The 21,717-nt window shown below is 43.0% G+C and overlaps 1 protein-coding gene across 1 annotated transcript in view; it reads left to right on the forward strand.

Annotated features, from left to right (window-relative positions):
- SLC25A30 (solute carrier family 25 member 30) overlaps window positions 1–21,717 on the forward strand; it is a 685,956-nt gene that overhangs the window by 546,575 nt on the left and 117,664 nt on the right. The window contains exon 7 of the mRNA XM_044071715.1: window positions 4,978–5,102. Coding sequence (XP_043927650.1) covers window positions 4,978–5,102 — 125 coding nt within the window. The remainder of the gene's footprint in view (window positions 1–4,977; window positions 5,103–21,717) is intronic.

The raw sequence follows: 21,717 nt of genomic DNA on the forward strand, positions 1-21,717 counted from the left end.
CGCCTCCCAGACGGGGTGGGGGGGGCATTCCCTGGGCAGGTCAGTCCAAGGCAAATGGCACCCGGAAGAGACCCCTCTCCACATCAACATCCTAGAAATGAGGGCAGTATTCCTGTCCCTTCAAGCCCTTCACGATTACCTCCCTCAGGGCGTAATTGCTGTTCACTCAGACAACATGTCAGTTGTCTGGTACCTGAACAAACAGGGAGGGACCAGATCCTATACTCTTTGCAGAGAAGTGATGAGAGTTTGGGAATGGGCAGTCTCGACCAAACGCTTCCTAGTGGCTACTCACATACCGGGCAAGTCCAATGTCATAGCCGACAGGTTGAGCAGAACCATCCTCTCTCCTCACGAATGGTCTCTGAATATGACAGTTACAAGGCAGATTTTCAGCGAATGGGGAGTTCCGTGTTGCGACCTCTTCGCGACTCCTCTGAATCAAGTGCAAAGAATTTTTCTCCCTAACCCCGGCTCCGGGGAAGAGCCCTATGGACGCATTAGTCCATCCTTGGCCCACCGGTCTGCTTTATGCCTTCCCTCCAGTTCCTCTCCTTCCCAGGGTGATTCAAAAGGCATCTCTCTTAGGGAGCAAGATGATCTTAATTGCTCCTTACTGGCCTCGTCAAGTGTGGTTTCCCTATCTTCGGAAACATGCTCTGGAAGGTCCATGGTTCCTGGACCAGGTCCCAGACCTACTGATTCATCAGTCGGGACTACTACACCAGTCCCTACACACATTCAAATTGACGGCCTGGCTTCTCCTCTTCCGACTATAGTCAGGAGACATGTACTGGATCCAGATGTGGTGCACATATTATCTTCAGCCCACAAATCTGCTATGAAGAAACTGTATTCTAGCAAGTGGAAAAGGTTTGCTATTTGGGCTCAACTCCGGGGCCTGGACCCCATTTCTACTCCCATGGCAGAAGTACTCAAATTCCTGACCTCCCTTTTCAATCAAGGCTCTTCAGTTTCTACCATCAAAGTACAATTGGCAGCGATTTCTAATTTTCATGAATCCATAGACCCACCTTTAATGAGCAACAGGTTATGTAAGACCTTCTTGAAAGGTGCTGCTCTATTAAGACCTCCGATTTCTCATCCTGCACCTCCATGGGATCTCGATATAGTATTACGTGCCTTGACTTCTTTTCCCTTTGAACCGGCAGCTACCTGTGATCTAAAGTTTCTATCATGGAAGACCGCCTTTCTAGTGGCGATTACTTCAGCCAGAAGGGTTTCAGAACTTCAAGCTTTGTCAGTGAAACCCCCGTACTTGGTTTTATTTTAAGCATTTTAAGTGTTCTCTAAGTTTGTGTTTTACATCTATCTTTATATATACCAGTACTGTATATAATATGTATAATGCATATAACGCTATTTATTAGAAAGATGTTTGTATGTATTTAGTTTTTATGCATTTAGTCACAGGCCAGTTTCTGCCTGATTGTTATATTAATTTATAATAACTTATATACACCAGCATTGCTGTTTAATATTGCTCATCCACTATGCCTGATGTTGTTTTTAACAAAGATTTCTTAGTACTTTAGGGGCTGTGGAGTCATTTGTAGTGTTTTTATGAGCTTTTTATGTTTCTTGACACAAGTTAATTGCTAGATAGCTAGCTCCTAAGTTTTTAAGTGGTTTTTAAGTGGGTTTGGTACTAAAAATATGTATATATACTATTTTTTTAACATTGGATGAATGCTATAGATGCAGTTGTATCCATTGAAAGGAGTGAACTGATTAATTGTTTAATTGACCAATTGACTTTTTGGTAGGAGTAGCTACTTTAGCTAGGTATATAAATGAAGCTTGCTCCTTTGTGTATTCGATCTGAAGAAGCATGCAGTAGTGCATGCGAAAGCGCTCATCTTTTATGTTATTTTCTCTCTAATAAACAGTGAATCCTTCGTGGTGGTCTCTTTCCATTTTTATGCTATAGTATTACGTGCCTTGACTTCTTTTCCCTTTGAACCGGCAGCTACCTGTGATCTAAAGTTTCTATCATGGAAGACAGCCTTTCTAGTGGCGATTACTTCAGCCAGAAGGGTTTCAGAACTTCAAGCTTTGTCAGTGAAACCCCCGTACTTGGTTTTTCATACAGACAGGGCATCCCTCAGACCAAATCCTTCTTTTGTTCCTAAAGTCTGTTCTACTTTATGCTTGCAACAGTCGTTAGAGCTCCCAGTTTTTTTCCCAAAATACTCCAATAAAGCGGAGTTTATTTTCCACACACTAGATGTCCACAGGCAGTTACGTTTTATTTAGATAGGACCAAACAATCAAGGAAAACAGATCAGTTGTTTGTATCCTTTGCAGAAAACAAATTGGGCAACGCTGTCACAAAGGTCACTATTGCCAAATGGATCAGGGACTGTATTACTCAAGCTTATATTTATTCTAACAAAGAGCTTACCACCTCTGTCAAGGCTCATTCTACAAGGGCTATGGCTACTTGGTAGCATTTCATTCTAAGCTTGCTATTGGTGACATTTGTGCTGCGGCTACATGGTCTTCCCGCACACCTTCATTTCTCACTACAAATTAGATGTGGCATCTAGAGGACGAGCTTCATTTGGTTCCACAGTGCTCAGGAGTGTTTTCCAATGAGCCACCCGGGATTTAGGTGCTAGGGACACTGTCCCATCAGTCAGAATGTAGGCGAGATAGGATCACATAACATCTTTTAGTTATGTACTCACCATAACTTCAGATGTTTGGGATCCATCTCGCATTCTAATAACCACCCTCCTTCCCCCTTCCTTGGAGATCAGAGGATATCAGAAGGTCCGAATCCTGTTGTTTCATCTTGAAACATCTAACAATGTTATATAAACAAGCTGTGCATGTGTGCATGAATGCGGACAAACAAGATCTGGGGGATTAGTGGTGGTGCATCCTGGGATAAAGATAGCTCAGCCAATTAGAGGCCTCGCTCTATAGCATAAGCGTGCCGAGTCGGAGCCGAGGGATCGGCTCCGAACCCATCAGTCAGAATGTAGGCGAGATGGATCCCAAACATCTGAAGTTATGGTGAGTACATAACTAAAAGTTCCAAGTATGAACCCTTCCTTTCTGTATCAGCTATACCTGTCTCTGTTTAGCTATAGGGTTATATGGCAACAAACTCGATCTAAGGTAATCAGGATGGAATTGTGCATTATGGGTAGAGGGAGGAGCTCGAGAGCTGGATCCGAAGTCTGTAGTATGTGGCTGAGTCTTATCCGGACCCATGGATTGAGGAAGAATGAAAATGTGCAACACAGATACCTAGTTCTGGTGAGTACATAACTTTTAATTTTGGGAAAGAAGAAAGCCAGAGTACCCAGGTAAGAAGGGTCTGACCATTGCAACTCAAATTATATCCAAATAGATTGCTAACAGAATCATGTTCTGTCATCATTTGAGGAACTGCCCTCTGGCTAGTAGTGTCAAGGGCCACTCTGCCAGAGATGTGGCTGCTTTACCTGGACCTGTTTTAAAAATAAGTTCAGTGCACAATGAATTATATGGCATAGCGAGAGATTTTACTACAACATAGACAATTTGAGTTTGGCTAATGACTTGACTAAAGAAATGAGGGGTTGAGATTGGTCAGACATCACTGGCTTGCTTATAATCCCATTGCTGTATTGACAGCTGGCAGATGCTGAATGTATTACTAGCACATAAGCACCTGCCAGCAGCAGTGAGGATGTAGCAGGGGTGTGTACACCAAGTAGCATACACTGTAGTTGTAACTGGCATGAGCAGTAGTGTGCGTGTACAGTTGCCAGCATTGCTTGCCAAGCCAGTTGCCCACCACAAGGATCAGGGAGTTACAGTACAGTTAGCACAGGTAGCATTCCGGATAGCTCCCTAGATGATAGCCCCTTGGAGCTGGCTGTTCCTATTGAGGAAACTTCCTAGGGAGGAAATAAATGGGCCTTATGGTCAAATGCGGGCTGATGGTTGGCAGGCAGCTGGAATAAAAAGGAAATAAGTTCATTACAAACAATCTGCTGCAGCTACTTAATCAGAATTTACACCTTTGTCAAACTTTGTTCTGGATTCAACCGAACAAATCTGACTTCACTGCTGTGTGACTTGATCTTCTGAGCCAGTTGCTTGTAGGCCTTTAGTGGATCTCCTTGGGATTCTTTCCAAGAGTTGCCCACTACAGGACTTTTGAAGTCTTGCAACAAATACATAATACTCTATCACTGGTCTATGTGTGTATGGCTCTCCCACATGCAGATGGACTTTACTCTGTAAGATTGTAACGCTTCAGGAAGGTGTGTATAATTTTGATATATTTTTGATTAATTATTTTTAAAGATGTGCTTGCATAGTGTCATGGGGGTCAGTCTGGGGGGTGTAGGGGCAAGGGTACAGTTTTCTAAGGCTACAGAACTTGTGCCCACTTCCAACCATAGGCATGTGAGTTTGAGAATTTAATAAGTTTACGCTGAAGCAAAGATCTCAGAAGAGGAAATACTAACAGTTACCATGGCAGAGGCCCTTCTCACATATCTGCTGATATGGCATTTTTATGGTACACTATGTTAACCAACTTAGAAATGTGTCATTTTGTTATGTCCTGAAGTGGTATGACAATATTTTCAGTTTTCTTTAAAACTGAGTCGGTTGAGTCCATCAGTTACGCAAATGTTTGTAAAATTAACAATATGTAAGTTACATTTGAATATGTCTTTGTGCTTACAGATGATGCATTACTAGTATGAATGCTCTCCATTTTAACCAAAATCCAGAGTCAGACTGATTAATTCTGGGGATTTTCTCCTCTCTTCCTTTTCCTGCAGTACTGCTACAAATACTTGTTATCTTTAGGAAGCATTGCATTTGTCATCCAGAAAACACGTTGCATGGTCCTATTATTTTAAATGTTTAAGTATAGCCTTTTTTCTGATTAACCTCTGTATATGGTAGATATTAATGTTAATACTGTTGCAACATCTTTATTTGTAGGGAGTGTCCCTTACAGCTCAGAGAGCTGCCATTGTTGTCGGAGTGGAGCTGCCTGTGTACGACATCACCAAGAAGCACATAATCATGTCTGGATTGTTGGGTGACAATGTTTATACGCATTTCATGTATGTATGTTACTGTTATTTTTTGTTTCAAAATGCATTCTCAGTTTATATTATAAACAAGACAGTTGATGCCTTTTAAACACCTTTATTACATTATTGATTAAGGCATAGGCAAGCATACATTAACAGGAAGTAAAACAAACCATACTAACATTTTTTTTCCATTTACATACATTTTACATCATATTTTTTTCTTTCTTTGTAACTGTCATCAGTCCAACATTACATAAATTGCTGAATTCCTGCCTTCATTTAAACCTCACTCATCTTCCTTCTCCTGAACAAGACAGTTGAAGTTTTTGTACATGTAAATAAAACAATTACACTGCTGCTTATTTGTTGTTTTATTGCTGTATCTGTCAGTGTCCCTCTGGATCTCCCTGTCTGTGACCTTCTTTCCATTTGTCCTCACATCGAGGAGCAAGAGTTAGGGTGTCTAGGACAACCCCTTTAATGCTGTGACATAAAGTATATTTTACTTAGTCTTTCTATTCTCCAGGCATATTTGTGCAGTGCTCTCAAAGTAAACAGCACATGTGTATGCTCTCTCACTCTCTTCCTCTTTCTCTCTCTCTCTTACACACACACACACACACACACTTGTGCCACCTATGTGGAGCATCAACCACCTTACCTTATCATCCTGTTGGTCTCCTCCTGAAGTATTTAAACAGTGATGTAATTCTTAACCCCTCCCTAATTGAAATCCAACCTTTGCCACTACTCCACTTTGCTCTCCCCCATCTAGCCCTCATTCACATGGGGTGCTGCTTGAACCTGAGTTTGACAGTGGTGGAGGCAGTCAACTTTCTGTGCATCATAAGGCAAGCCATAGTTATCAACTGCTATCATGTCTGTCAGGTGCAGGTGCCTTGGGAAACTTTCATTAGGAAATCGCACGTCACAAAATTATTCTAGTAGATGACAGGAGAAATGACATTAGAATTATCATCCAAACCAGGTGTGCACATTTTCTGTTAATATTTGTCAGTTTCCTTTTTTTCTGGAGGGTTGCACGTGAGTACGTCATATCCCTTTGTTGCCTCTGTACTGTTGCTTATCTCTGCCTCCAACTTAACCCCTGTATCTAAAGAGGTCTTAGGTAGTCTTATTAATCCTGTTTCCTTTTGGTGCATGGTATTCACCAATATCTTAAGAGCATAAGAAATCCCTGACATGTCCCATGATAAGTGTGCTGACTTCTGCCTATACCTGACTTGGCTTATGGAAAATATGACTGATTTGTTTCTTTGGTCACTGAATATGTGGCTTATTCTTGTTGGACACTTTTCAGGTATTACCAAGAAGGTACAAAACAAAAACAGACACTTAAAAGTTCATCACACAGTAGTAGCAAACATTTTTTTTGTTACTAAGTAATAGTTACGTGTCTGTTACTAAAGAATAATATTGTATGTACATATAGGTCCTATGTTGTCTGCTCCATCTAGCTTCAGCCTGTAGGTCTTTGGATCCGACTGATCCAGCATTTGCCATTTCCATTAGACTTCAGACTCACTTGGCTCCTCCTCTCTTGCCTACATCTCCCTGTTCCTCACCCTAATCCTCAAATCTAGTTTGCCGCCATTCCTGTTAGCAGCTCAATATTGGCTCTGCTCTGCCTTTCCTGTATAGGTACCTTAGCATAGTGTTTTCTGGTGAAATTTTTGCTTCCCTTTCCCTAATATACAGTTAGTTTAGTTTTGTCTGTGTCTTGCGTAGATAGCTAGTGAGGTAGGTAGATGTGCTATCTTTTGATCTCTATTCATTTGGAATTCCCACCTTCTGGTGAACTTAGTTTAGCTTCCCTTTGTCTTACCCTTGGCTAGCTTGTCACCTCTCTTTGTTAGGAATTTTTGGTGTAGTAGTTTTTCTTCTGTGTAGTATTTTTGGTATGGCTAAGGGTTTTCAGAAGTGTGTGACCTGCAGGTTCAGGTTGCCTTCATAGGATGCGCATCTAAAGTGTGTGCATTGCCTGGGAGCATCACAGATGGACTCCGGGTGCTCTATTTGTGAGGGGCTCAGGAGCAGGAACATCAAAATGAATGAAGGGCCAAGTTGGTCATAAAGGGGCATCTCTCCAAAGTTTCTTTTTCTGCTCCTTCTGTGACATCTCCCTGAGTTCCGAAGGCCGGGTCCAAGAAGTATTGCCCATAGGACTCCAGATCTTCTAAAGGGGATTGGAAGAAATCCTCCTCTTCTTCGTTCCCCAGTCCTTCCTCCTCAGGCTCATTGGACCCAAAGATCCCACGACTTTCAGGTCTCTTGGCTGCCCCAGTGCCAGTATCGGCCCTGACCCCACAGAGCCGATCTCCATGGGTGCCTTCTACCAGCAAGGCTTTGTCTCTGGCTCCAAGCCTTCTGAGCCCCTTCTTGGTCAAAGAGATCCCTTCAGGTAGGATGGCCTCCCCCTTTTCACCTTCCACTCCATTGGAACTATTGACAGAGTCTTCCCCTTCCCCGCCCCTGATACCGAGCCTCTTATGCTCTAATCTGGCAGAAGGGATCCTCTTCCTCCAGATGACCATCCAAGCCCTCATTGGTGGTGGTGTCCATACAGTCGAGGCCAGTGGGCAGTATTAAAACTTCAGATTTGGAATAGCTGATGAGGTCCTTTTTTGAACATGCAGATGCAATTAGGCCTTATCCCTTCGGATCTGAGTCTGGTGCCAGGACCCCCAACTCCATCCTTTTGGCTTACTTCCATAGCCATCCTCTGTTCCAACTCATTCCTTGATCAGTTCAACTCCAACTTTTTGGGGGGCCATCAGGAACTCAGAGGCATACCATAGAAGCTGAGGTTTCTGGGTCGGGATTGATAATCCCCGCTTTGGGATAGTCTCTTCCACTTGGGAATTTAGCTTTGGATAACTCTGCTCTAGTCTCAACATTGGGGCTAGGTGTAGTTCCCTCGGAATTGGGGATGTCTCTGGTATCTTTGGGTGCTGGGACCCTCAGCCCCAAGATGCCAGCTTCTGCCTCGGCCTTCAGTATTGTAGAGAGGATGTTCTCTTCTCAGGAGAAGGGTCAGGTTTCTTGAGCTGGTGTTCCTTCCCCTTTCTCATCTGTCCTTGTGACCAGTCATCAGTTTACTCCTGAACAGTCTGCATTAGTGGGCCTTCATAGTGCCCCCATGGTGGTGCTCCCCACCTTTTCCCCTTCCTCTTCGGCTTCGCTTGAGCTGGATGTCTCGTGGAAGAGGAGATGTAAGAGAAAACACCTAGACTCCCCGGTGGAGTCTCTCACTGAGGATACTGACCTCGGGAAGGAGAGGGTTCCCCTAATTTTCCACAAGATGACGCCTCTTTTGGCAACTTATTGGAGCTGCGAGCTGCTTGACCAGTGCAGAGACTGACCACCAAAGCCCCCCTCTCTGGAGGACTCTGTATGTTTAGAGGCTTTTAGTGTAGGCCCATCTACTCCTTGGGTGGCGGTTCCCCCTCCGGATGCTATTATAGACCTAGTGTCCCAGAAGACTTGGAAGGAACCTGAGATGGTAGAGTGTATTCCCAAGACGCCAGAAAGGATTCTCGCCCCCCCCCCCTCCAAAGACAGGCCACATTGAAGTAAGGCTCAGGCCATCTTTACTATTGTGGTGGCAGATGTCACTAAGAGGGTGATTTCTGAGGAGAGCTCCTCAGTTCATGCCCCTAACAGGGAGTCTTGAGCTTTGGATTGTTTAGTAAAGCGCTGCTATGCTTCAGCCACTTTTGCACTGATAGATTTTATTTATCACACTTGACAAAACTTCAACGTGACTTGGTGTCTGAAGTGTCAAGAAATGTCAAGAGACAGCAGTCTCCAGAGACTCAGAAGATGCTGGAGGCTCAGTTGTCCACCCTACTTTCCATCACCAGTGTTTTTCTGAGGTTCATTTCAAATGCAGCCAGGGGGTTCCAGTATTGCCATTTGGTGCCACACTTGGATGCGTTTATGCAATTTTGATGATTCCTTCAAGGCATCCTTTGTCAGTGCTCCTTTTGATGACTGTTCCTTGTTTGGGCTGAAGGCTAGAGATAGTCTGAGGAGTGAGCAAGATGGGAAGATGCTGTCGGCCATCGAAGTGTGCTTTGCCATCCCTCAGCAGACCTTTGCAAGGAATCAGAAGTGGGGTAAGTACCTTTTCTTCGGAAAGTCACAGCTGTCTTCTCAGGATGCTACTTCAGAGGGTTTCTCCTGAGGACATGGGGAGGGGGTCATAATGGACACCACCCCGCGTGGCAAGGGTGGTCCATAGAATCAGGGCTTTTGCAGGGCTTTCTCTAGCACACCCTTTCAGCAACCCTGAAGGGTTGCCCAGCTGTTCTACTCTGGAGGCAGTCGGGAGTTGTTTGGCTCATTACCCAAAATTTTGGGAGGCCATCACCTTGGACATATGAGTGTTGAGTCATATCTCGATATTACTACATTCCCTTTTCAGTGGTTCCAAACCTTCGTCAGAAAACCTTCGTCAGAAGTATCTCCCAGATATTTCACCCTGTCAGATACTGTATGCAGCTGTGGAGATTCCTCAGCTGCTTGTAAATTGAGTCATCCACAAGGTCCCACCAGACTAGCAAGGATCTGGCGTCTATTTCAGATTCTTTTTAGTATCAAAAAAGAGCAAAGACCTCAGGCCAATTTTGGATTTAAGCAAACTAAATCAGTTTGGGAAGAAAACCAAGTTCCCAATGATCACAGTAAAGTCCATCTTACCTCTTCTGAGGAAAGACAATTGGATGTGCTCGACAGACTTTAGAAGAGGTAAGATGGACTTTACTGTGATCATTCGGAACTTAGTTTTCTTCACAAACTGATTTAGTTTGCTTAAATCCAAAATTGGCCTGAGGTCTTAGCTCTTTTTTGATACTAAAAAGAATCTGAAATAGATCCCAGATCCTTGCTAGTCTGGTGGGACATTGTGGATTACTCAATTTACAAGCAGCTGATGAATCTCCACAGCTGCATACAGTCTCTGACAAGGTGGAATGTCTGGGAGATGCTTTTGACGAAAGCTTGGAACCTCTGAAAAGGGAATGTAGTAATATCTAGATACGACCACCATGTCAAGATAGACAGGCACTCCAAGAGGTTTCTGCACTTCTGGCTGGGGGACGATCATTACCAATTTAGGGCTCTGCCACTTGGTCTCACTAAAGCCCCCCAGGTGTTTACCAAGTGCATGGCAGTTGTTATAGCCTGGATCCAGCTGCAGGGACTCCAGGACTTTCCATACCTAGACAATTGACTACTCACTGCCCCACAAGAGCATTGCTGATTACGGACATAGATACCTTACTCCAACTGTGCAACAATTTAGGCATTAGTTAGTTATCCCAAGTCAAGCCTTCAACCTGTTCAGATCTTAGAATTCATAGACTGTTGTCTGAATATGGGCAATCAAATTGCCAGGCTTCCAAGTTCCAGAGAGTTCAGCCTTCATGCTCAGCCCTTGTCACTGCTTGCAACCTTGAAGCCTCCAGCAAACCAGTTATGAAACTTCTAGGTCATATGGGAAGGTTCTGCAATGGACTCTAGCTGTGCAGGGGTCCTTTCTTTACCCATCCAATTGACTTTCCTATAAAGCTAATGAAGGTGTGTCGCAACCAAATTTATTGGTGGCTGAAGTCTGCGTTAGTAACCAACAGGAGACTATTTGTTCTTTCACCTCCCTCGGCCACAGTCACCACAGCTGCTTTCCTCTTGGGGTGGGACATTTCAACAGGAGGACAGTTCAAGGATCCTGGTCGTCTGCAGAGGCCCATATTCACATCAGTGTTCTGGAGATGAGAACGGTCCTCCTTGCATTGGATGCTTTTCAGGATGCCCTCCTCAGAGGTGTGATTGGAATACAGATGGACAATATATCTGTTGTCTGGTATCTCAGTAAGAGTGGGGAACATGTTTGTATCTCCTTGTTGGGAGGCCATGAGAGTTTGGCAGTGGGCGATTTCTTCTCAGTGGTTTCTGGTCACAACACATATCTCGGGGAAATCCAGTATTCTACCCAACATCCTCTGCAGGAGCATTCTGTTGCCTAATGAGTGGCCGCTAAATCTGAGGGTTGCAGCTTATATTTTGTAGTGCTGGGGCACCCTATGTTGTGACCTGTTTGCCTCCCCATCTAACACAAAGTGCATCAGCTATTACACCCTAGTTGCCCCTGTGGGACAGTCACCCAGAGATGCTGTGGTGTTTGCTTTGCCCCCAGGGCTTATTTACTCTTATCCCCCAGTCCCTTGATGATGAATTTTGTTCAAAGGGCTGCAAAGCTGTTGTGAGCCCCCTTTTGACATCTTCAGGTGTAGTTTCCTTTCCTTTGGCTTCTTTTGAAGTACCCCCCTTGGGTACTGGATCCTGTTCTGGATGTCATTTCTCATCCATCAGGTTTGGATTCCCCCATCCTTCAGTTCCAGAAGTTAACTGCATGGTTCCTGCAGTTCCTTTGATGGCCAGAAATCCCAAGCTTTCACTGACTGTTGTTCACATATTGTCTTCATTCCAGAAGCAGTCTACTAGAAAATTATATTCCAGTAAATGGAGAAGGTTTGTTCTGTGTTTAAAATTTCTGGGACTCTACCCTTTCTCCTCCCCTTTGGAATCCGTTTTGGATTTTCTCGCCGAGTTGTTTCAGTCAGATTCTAGTTTTTCTATGATTAAAGTGCAATTGGTTGCCTTCTCTAACTTTCATGTTAGTAGGGATAATGTGTCTGTGGCTTCCCTCACGATTTCCAAAGCATTCCTAAAGAGTAACAAAACGAAACCAAAATACAACTTGGGTAACTCCACTTTAATAACAGTAATGACAAATAAAAGTCCAACGACTGAGTGGTTTTGCCAAACTATCTTGGCTTCAACAGACTCATGCAGCCAAGATAGTTTGGCGAAAGCGCTCAGTCATTAGACTTTTACTTATTTGTCATTACCGTTATTAAAGTGGAGTTACCCAGCTTGTATTTTGGTTTCATTTTGTTTTGTTACCTTTTTGTACCTTTGTTGGGTTTGTTATATTCCTCAAGGGTACCTTTTTGCTGCATTCCCCCAGTTCAGGATCCAGTTGCTCATGGGATTTGCCTTTTGTTTTGCAGGTCCTTGCAGGCCCTCCATTTGTATCTTCAGCTACTTCTGACTTGAAGATCTTGTCTTAGAAAACCTTTAGTGGTGGTTACTTCCGCAAGGTGGTTTTCAAAGTTGCAGGCTTGTGATCCTTCACCCCCCTTATCTAGGATTCCTTAAAGACAGACTTTCTCTTCATATGCACCCTTCTTTTTTTTTGCCAAAGGTAGCTTTCTGAGAATAGCTTTAACAGTTCTGTTCATCTTCCTGTTTTGTTTCCAGTTTCTCCACTTAGTCATCTAAGCAGCAGTCAGTCACATAAGTGGCGCTCATCTGCCAATAAAGAATTTTTAACTTTGAGAGAGATTGAGTACATGTCCTATGTCAGCTGAAAACAGGGAGAAACAAGGAACCAGACTTTGGCTCCCTTGACTGAACGGAGCAGCATCACCCTCAAGTTAATAGGAGACTGAACCTCAACAGCTTTAACAAAGAACTACCACCACCCTAGTGGTTCTCCCACCACAAAGGCAGGTTTCCTAGGTTTGATCATTTGTTATCAGCTCCATAGTTTGGTAGCTAAGAAATACCTTGCCACTTTAGGACTTGGTTGCAGTAAATATATTTGAATTTCTGCAATAAAGGTGAATATCTTTTACATTGTTTGGATGTACATAGGCAATAGAGATTTTATATATTTTATTTTACATTTGTTAACCGGGATAGTCCGTCTGGGTGTGAGCCTATTTTCAGCAGAGGCCAGGAGAGAAAAGCTCCCTAATACATACACACCCCTGTTAAAATGCCAGGTTTTTGTCATATAAAAAAATTAGACCACAATAAATAATGTCAGAACTTTTCCCATGTTTAATGTGACCTATAACCTGTACAGTTCAATTGAAAAACAAACAAATCTGTTAGGGGAAAAATATAAAAAATAAAAAACATGCAATAAGCTGGTTGCATAAGTCTGCACAACCTTAAACTAATACTTTGTTGAAGCACCTTTTGCTTTAATTACAACATTCAGTTTTATTGGGTACACACCTGTCATCAATTAAAGAGACTCTGATTAACCAAAAATAAAGTTCATCTGTCCTAGTAGGATTTTCCTGACATTTACTCAGTTGCCTAATACAGCAAAGGCTGTGGTTCACAGAGAGCTTAAAAAGCATCAGAGGGATCTCATTGTTGAAAGGTATCAGTCAGGAGAAGGGTACAAAAAATTTCCACAGCATTAGATATACCATGGAACACAGTGAAGACAGTCATCAAAAAGTGGAGAAAATATGGGACAACAATGACGTTGCAAAGAACTGGACATCCTCCATAAAGGAGCTGCAGGAATTTCTGGCAAGTACTAGTTGTGTACTACATGTGACAACAATCTCCCATATTCTCCATGTGTCTGGCCTATGGGGTAGGGTTGCAAGATGAAACATCTAGGCCCAGCTAAAATTTGCAAAACAATATATCAAGTCTGTCAGAAGCATGTGGGAAAATGTGTTATGGTCTGATGAGACCAAGGTTGAACTTTCTGGCCGCAATTCCAAAAGGTACGTTTGGTGCAAAAACAACACGTTGCATCACCAAAAAAACACCATCCCCATGGTGAAGCGTGATAGTGGCAGCATCTTGCTTTCTGGGTTGCTTTTCTTCAGCTGGAACTGGGGCTTTAGTCAAGGTTAAGGGAATTATGAACAGTTCCAAATACTAGTCACTTTTGGCCCAAAACCTTCAGGCATCTGCTAGAAGGCTGAAGATGAAGAATTTCACCTTTCAACACTACAATGACCCCAAGCATACATCCATATCAACAAAAGAATGGCTTCACCAGAAGAAAATTAAAGTTTTGGAATGGCCTAGCCAGAGCCCAAACCTAACTCCAATAGAAAATCTGTGGGGTGACCTGAAGAAGGCTGTGCACAAGAGATGCCCTCTGTCTGACAGATTTGGAGTGCTTTTGCGAGGAAGAGTGGGCAAATATTTGTGGCATGCTGATAGACTCCTACCCAAGAAGAATGCTATAATTAAATCGAAAGGTGCTTCAACAAAGTATTAGTTTAAGGGTGTGCACACTTATGCAACCAGCTTATTGTAAGTTTTTTATTTTTTATATGTTTCCCCTAACGAATTTGTTTGTTTTTCAATTGAATTATACAGGTTATAGGTCACATTAAAGGTGGTAAAAGTTTTGAAATGATTTATTGTGGTTTCATTTTTTTATATCACAAAAACCTTGCATTTTAACAGCGATGTGTACACTTTTTATATCCACTGTACATAGGCAATAATATAAGAGGAACAAATACTGTAATATTTTGAAGAAAGTATAAATATACATTAGCATCACTAGTTATAAAGTCAATTCTATAGAATAAAAAATAATATATATCATCATCAGCCTCCTTTTTCCCATTTTTCAACATGGGGTCAGGGTATCATGTTAACTGTCGCCAACTCTCTTGATTCAGTGCCACACTCCTGCCTTCTTCAACACTCATGCCTGACTGTCGCAAATCTTTAACACAATCCATCCACCTCTTTGCTGGACATTCTCGCTTCCTCTTACCTTCTTCCTGTCTGTCACAAATCTTCTTCACTAGATTGTCTTCTGATTTTCTACACGTGTCCAAACCACCGTAATCTGTTCTGTGATCATTTCTGCAATGGGAGCTACTTTGGCTTCTGCTCTTATGTCCTCATTTCTTTATCTGTCCCACAGTGTGCATCCCACCACCTTTCTCAGGCACTTCATTTCTGTCACCTCTAGCTTCTTCAGCTGTTCTGCCTTTACTGCCCAGGTTTCTGTATCATACAGTAGTGCTTGTCACACCACTGTCTTGTACACCTTACTTTTCAGCTTCTTTGGCATTCTTCTATCATAGACTACACCTGATACTGTATGCCAGTTGGCTGCAGCCCCTCTGATTCTAGCTTTGACCTCTTCATTCAGATTACCCTTCTCCTCAACTACTCCTCCCAGGTACTTGAAGCTGTTTACCTGTTCCGCTGTCTTCCCTTCCATCTCTTTTCTCAGATTCTTCTGATTTCCCCAATTTGCTGCCATTACCGCTGTCTTATCTGTGCTTAATTTCATCCCATGTGCCTTCAGATTTGCATTCCATTCTCCTATCCTTTGCTGCAGTTCTAGCTCAGTCTGCCTGTACTGCCACATTGTCTACAATACAGCAGCTTTGTTGATCCATCCCCTCCAACCTGTTTGCTGGTCTAGTCCATCATCAGTATGAACAGCACTGGGCTCAGAGTTGAACCCTGATGTATACCCATTCCCACTGGGAACCCCTCTGTGAGGCCGAACACTGTTCGTACTTGAGTCATTGGGTCCTTGTACATAGCCTGCACTAATTTTACCAATGTTTCTGGGACTTCAAACCGCTGCAGTACTGCCCAGATCAGTTTTCTTGGGACCTTGTCATATGCTTTCTCCAAGTCTAGGAATGCCCAGTTGGACTCTGTCCTCATCTCTAGCTTCTTCTCAAGTATCTGTCTCAGTGCAGACATTTGGTCAATTGTGCTGCATCCTGATCTGAATCCAAATTGCTCATCTCCCATCTTACTACTCTGCGTATCCGTTTATCACTCACCATCTCCAGAATTTTCATGCAGTGTGATAGGAGTTTGATGCCTGTGTACTGCCCACAGTTGTGGATGTCCCCTTTGTTCTTGTACACTAGCACAAATATGCTTATTCTCCAGTCATCTCCCCTATTTCACCCAGTATCTTTATCATATCTGCTGTGACCTCTTCTGAGCCTGCTGCTTTCCCTGACTTCTTCCATAGTGCTGTTCTTAGTTCTTGGGTGGGCTCCTCTTCTTCTCTCATCGTAGGCTGTTTCTGGGGCTGTACAGCTTCTGTGGGGTTTTCTTCATTCAGAAGCTAGCTGTTGGAAATACTCCTTCCATATGCCTTTGATGTCCTCTGGGCTGGTGAGCATGTTGTTGCTGGCATCCCTTATGAAGGGTATCCGACTATCTTCTTGGACACATATACATTAATACAAAAGTATCATCAAATTATTAGGAAGGAAGAGTTATTTCATAGAAGGTAAATTGAGAGAAAGTAAGGTTATTAGTCAAGATTAGTTAGGAAAGTGAATAAGAAAGAGAAGGGAATTAGAAGAAGATATATCATAAGAAAGTAGGGGGTTCAAGATAGGGGAAAAGGCATACAGGGAAGAGATTAGCCTGGATTGATACAGGAGCAGATCTAGTGGCTGTATTAGTAGTCTGTTAGTTGTTTCTTGAATTGTTATGTCAGTGACATTTAATATATGTGGGGGAATTAAGTTCCAGATTTTAGAGATATAGTGGGAAAAGAGGGAATCCCCAGCCCTGTTACTTTTGGAGACTTGCAGGAGAGTTCTATGTGTAGATCAGAGGTGACGAGTGTTATTGTAGGGCTTGAGTAAGCATTGTAATGCTGGGATTCTGTCAGGCTGATTTACTAAGTGGTGGGTAAAAATGAGTTGAGTATAGGTTAGGTATTGGGGGACTTCTAACCAGTTTAATTGTTGCAGAGAGGAGCAGTGATGCGATCTGTGAGGGGAGTCGGTGGCGAATTTGGCTATTTTATTATAACAGGATTCAAGTTTAGAAAGTTTAGTTTTGCTAAGTGTAGTAAACATGGGAGAGACATAGAATAGAGTAGAAAAAAGATGAGTCCTAGTAATGTCTAATCTAGATTGATTTGTAAGAAATGGTTTGATGTGGTAGAGAAAGCCAAGTATGATACGAGTTTTTTTGATAGATTGGGATAAATGAATATCAAATTTCAATTTATCAATGATAACACCTAGTAACTTAGTTTGTGAGGTGGTGGTTATGATTGTATTGTTACAGGAAAGTATTTGAAAAGAGGTTGTTAGTATAGATGATTTAGTGGGGTGAAAAAGCATTAGCTTGGTCTTGTTTGGGTTCAGTATAAGGTTAGCTTTGGAAAGCCAATATTCTACTTGGAGAAAGGATGGTTGTGTGATTTCACTGGGAGAGAGGATACATTGCATATTAGAGTAGAGTCATCTGCATATTGAATAACTGATGCTAACGGAGTGGATTTAGTCAACTGGTTAGTAAATGTATTGAATAACGGGGTCCTAGTATGGAACCTTGTTGGATGCCAATATTAACATGGAGTAGAGATGATAATAGCTCCTGTTTCCACCCAACAGCTTGTTACTGTTTGGATAGGTAACTGCGGAACCAAAGTAGGGTAGAGGGGCTGATGTTTAAGGTGGCTAGCTCTGATGTGAAACTGTGTCAAAGGCCTTAGAGAGGTATAAAAATATAGCAGAGACAAGCCTGTTTTGGTTTCTGTGGTGATTTATAGTGGTGGTAAAGCTGAGGAGGGCGGTTGTGGTGCTGTGGTGGGGACGAATGCCATGTTGAGTGTGAGAGAGGAGTTTGTACTTTATTTGAATCCAGTCAGTTATTTGCCTCCTTTTCAAAATCCAGGTTGGGCTCACCTGTGCTTAAAGTTACTTTAGCCAAGTGGCTGTCAAATTGTATTTTGTTTGCATATTCTTTGAAAGGAAAGACCTTCCACACAAGCCTAAGGGTCATTTGACAAGGACTATAGCTACTTCTATAACTTTCCTTTCTAGATTATCAGTAGAAAATATTTGTGCAGCTGCTAATTGGCTGGGTCACCACACTTTTGTGTCATATTGTAAGTTACATATTCGGTCTAGATCCAGGGCTTCTTTTGGCCCCATTGCGGAATGTCCTTCCTTAGTTCGTCCCAAGGAATTTTTCATGGCTAGGGACTCTGTCCCACAGGTTGAAGCCCGAAAGAGCACATAACATCGGATATGAAAGTTATGTACTTACCATAACAATAGAGCTGTGTTGTCTGTCTCCAGCTGATTCAACCTTGTCTTCCTCCTGCCCCTTCCTTTGGTTGTTATGGCAAACTTCCCCTTTTTGTGATGACTGGACAGTGAAGGTCTTGGGAGTATTGCATCCTCCTCATTTTTCTTGTGCCCTTTATCGTGATTGTTCTTAAAATCTTATGCACCCATGGTTGGGGTTCACATGCCTACAACCAGATCCTGCAGTTGTGAGCCTCCTGCTAATTTTTTTAGTCTCACCGGAAAGTTTTTGCACTCAGTGCCTAAGAAGCATCAATTTTCCAAGTGCCAGCACCTCTGGCAAATAGAAATGGAGCTGTGACTACTGCCTAGGTGACCTAGATTCAGTTAGTGGCTTGGACATCTGCTGGAGCTGCCATGGAGATGGGAAAGGTGTGATGAGGATTTGTCTGTTCTACTTTCTTCAGCAGAAGGAATGAAAGATGGCAGGCTGTTCTGTGTAGCTGAAATGGAGACCAGAGCTCAAAACAGTAGCTGAACAGAGCAAAGTGGTGTGGTCTGAGAAGACCAGGATGGGGACATCCTCAAGGGCCTTCACTGATTTTAAGCAGTCTACAGCTGTTGTGAAAGCCTTTAAAACTGCATCTTTATCTCAATACATGTAGCCCATTTAGTGCTTCCATTAGCAGCAGGGCACCTTTATTCCCCACTCTTGTGGTCCTCTTTTAATGAGGTATCTGGAGCTCAGGATATTATTTCTTAAGTTATCTCATAGAAGTTTGTTCTGGCTTGCTTTCTGGTACACTTTTCAGGACTTGTGGTAGTGACATTTTTGACATTCCTCATAACTTACATCCATATTTTGGCCCTGTAGTGAACATCTCATTGTTAGTGGTTGCACAATTATGTTTTCTTCTCAGACTTCCTACTTGTTTCAGACCATTGGCCCCTTCCCCAAGCATTTGTGGGTTTTGAACACAACCTGAAGGTATGCTGTTCCTTTTATTCCTGCCCCCCACACACACACACACACACACACACACACACACACATGATACTCTCCTTGACACCAAATTCTTTACTAGAATATGGAACACAATCTGTTTTTGCTCTTTTCCAGGGCTACAGGTTGTCATTACAAAGATGTCTCCATCTCAGGATCCTAAAGCTGAAGGCTTTGCTCTTAGTTCTTTGTTTTTATCATACTTGCAGGCTTTCTTGAACTCAAGCCTGCCCTGAAAACATCAGGCAAGCAGGCTGTGATGTGTTACATGAATAAATGTTGCAGGAATACAGGAAGCAGAAAGACGTGTGGGAGTGTACAAACAGTTGGAGTACATCTCTGGTAGAAGTGCGCATCCAGGGGAGTTAAATATCCTAATAGACAAGAGTTGTAACTCAGACCCCTTCTTGAACTTCACCTTCATTGAGACAGTATTTGGGCCTCTTCATGGGTGTAGTATAATTGAGGTTGACCCCTTCACCGCCCAGAAGAAGACATTGCTGAACATGCTCTATTCCTTATGAAAAGGCAGGGAGAGACTGATAGTAAACACTTTCTTGATAGAATGTCAGGGTTACATAGAAATATGTAGGCATTGTATCTGTATGCATTCTCTCATTCCTAATCATTCCTCAGTTGCTGACAATTTTTTTTTTTTTTTGCATGTACAGGTTATGGCTCTTTCTTATTTGTTGGAAACTCAGAAGATTTTGGTCACAGGTCTTTAAAATCTTGACCTCCCTAAAGATGAATCCAGGTGCTGGGTATTTTATCACTGTGTCAGGATGGAATCCTTCATCTAAAATTGTGGCAGCCGCAGTAATTTCCTGCTCAACCTTGCACAGCAAAGTAGATAAGGATGTCCTTCCATTCACTGTTGCAGTATTTTTTGCATCTGGCATTCCCTGCCAAAGGTAGTCCAATGTCCGGCCAGTATACCAAAGCCTACTGTTGCTTTAAGGGTACACCGAACATCACACATATACTCCTCGTGTAGCGTAGGGCATAAAGGTGACATCCGGATGTACCCTTCTCGGAACTTCTTTGCTGCCAGTCCGAACGCATCCTTTGATCATCGGTCTGGATGCCCACATCCATTATCGCTAGTTCGAATGCATTTTCATTCTCCAGTTGAACACCTACACTTATTGCTGAAGTCCGAGCTATTGCAGATAAGTACCCCATTGGGGTTTTGTTTTCTCTTGGCTATATTGTTGCTTCTAGGGGTTAATGTCATCCAGGAAGGGTAAATGCCAGTGTGGGAGACAGATTCCCCATAAAGACCACCATGATAAGTGCTTATTTTGTTTAGGAGCTTCTCACGACCATATGACCTGTTCTATTTGTCAGGCTTTCGTTCCGAAGACCCTGCACAGACTTTCTTTCCTGGCCTTGTACCTTAAGAATCAGCATCTTAAGCTTCTCACTAAGGATAACTAAGGATACGATGGAGGGAACTTCCCACGTCAAGGGTCAGACGTTAGGGAAGAAGGTGAAAAAGGTTAAAACCGGAGTCTTCCACTGTCCAGCTTCTGACCGGTGTTTCTCCAAAGGTCGTTGAGAACCCAGAGGCTCAACCGGCTATATTGTCGGATTCTTCTGCCATGACCAAGTTGGAGGCCAGCGAGGATCCAGCTGGCAGCATGTCCGACAGGGTTTTGCAGGCGGCAGTTTCGAGCAGCCCAGAGGTGTTTCACAGATTCTAGTTAGGAAAGAGGCTCCTACTACAGTTAAATGCCATCCTAGGTCTGAGTCTTCTACGTTTTATAGGGCAGACATTCTCTTAGAAAAACAGAAAACTAAACTTGTTTCTCCTGCTCCTAGGGATCTACAGAGTGAGTTACAGGACTTTACTCGGGTTGTTTAATGCTTTGATAGTATTAAAACCTCCTCAGGGAATTTCTGTTCCTTCTCCTCCTTGGTCCTCTACTCCCGTTAAAAGGCATGGTGAAGAGGATTCATCTGAAGAGGAGTCATATATCCAGGAATGTTTTGGTTCTTCTTTCTCGGGCTTGTCAGCTTATTTCTGATCTCCCTGATTCTGAGGGTAAAACTTCTGCTCTTTCCTTGCTAGGAACTTCCACTCAAGTGTCTCATCATTCTATCAAGTGTAGCTAAGATGCAGCAGATGCCTGTTCTAGGGCTGCTGCTTTTGGTTCTGTTATGAGGCGGTATTCTTGGCTTAGGCGCCAGCCTTTACCTGAAGATATCAAACCTAAGTTGATGGATGTTCCTCTTGATAATGTACATCTGTGTGGGGAAGCAGCCGCTGGTTTAAGTCCCTTCAGGATAAAGGGAAGGCCTTACAGGAATTCAAACCTGTTTGTTTCTCCTGTGCCTAAACTTCAGAGAAATTACCCCAATAAGCCAGCAGGCAAGCAGCTCTTCTTGCTAAGGCCAGTCAGAATTCAGGGATTTAGAAGCCTTCCTTTTCTGATAAACCAGGTGCTATATATGACTATCTGTCTCTTCCCAGCCACATTTCTCTTTCCGTTTGGCTTTCTATTTCTCTTCCTGTTTGGCTTCAGATTATTCAGGATTCTTGGGTTCTGTCCTTTATTCGCCAAGGTTACTTCATGTTGTGGAAATCCTGTCCCCCTTTTATGGGCATTCCTCAGCCTCCTCAGGAGCAACTTCCTTTTTTCCCCAGAGGTTCTTCGAGACATTTTGACTCTGTGTACTATTCAAATGGGGAAGGGGTTTTACTCAAGAATGTTTCTAGTGGCCAGAAAGAGGGTACTTGGAG

This window comes from Protopterus annectens, chromosome 5.part0 (assembly GCF_019279795.1).
Source record: "Protopterus annectens isolate FY-2018-M chromosome 5.part0, PAN1.0, whole genome shotgun sequence".
NCBI classification, from domain to species: domain Eukaryota; kingdom Metazoa; phylum Chordata; order Ceratodontiformes; family Protopteridae; genus Protopterus; species Protopterus annectens.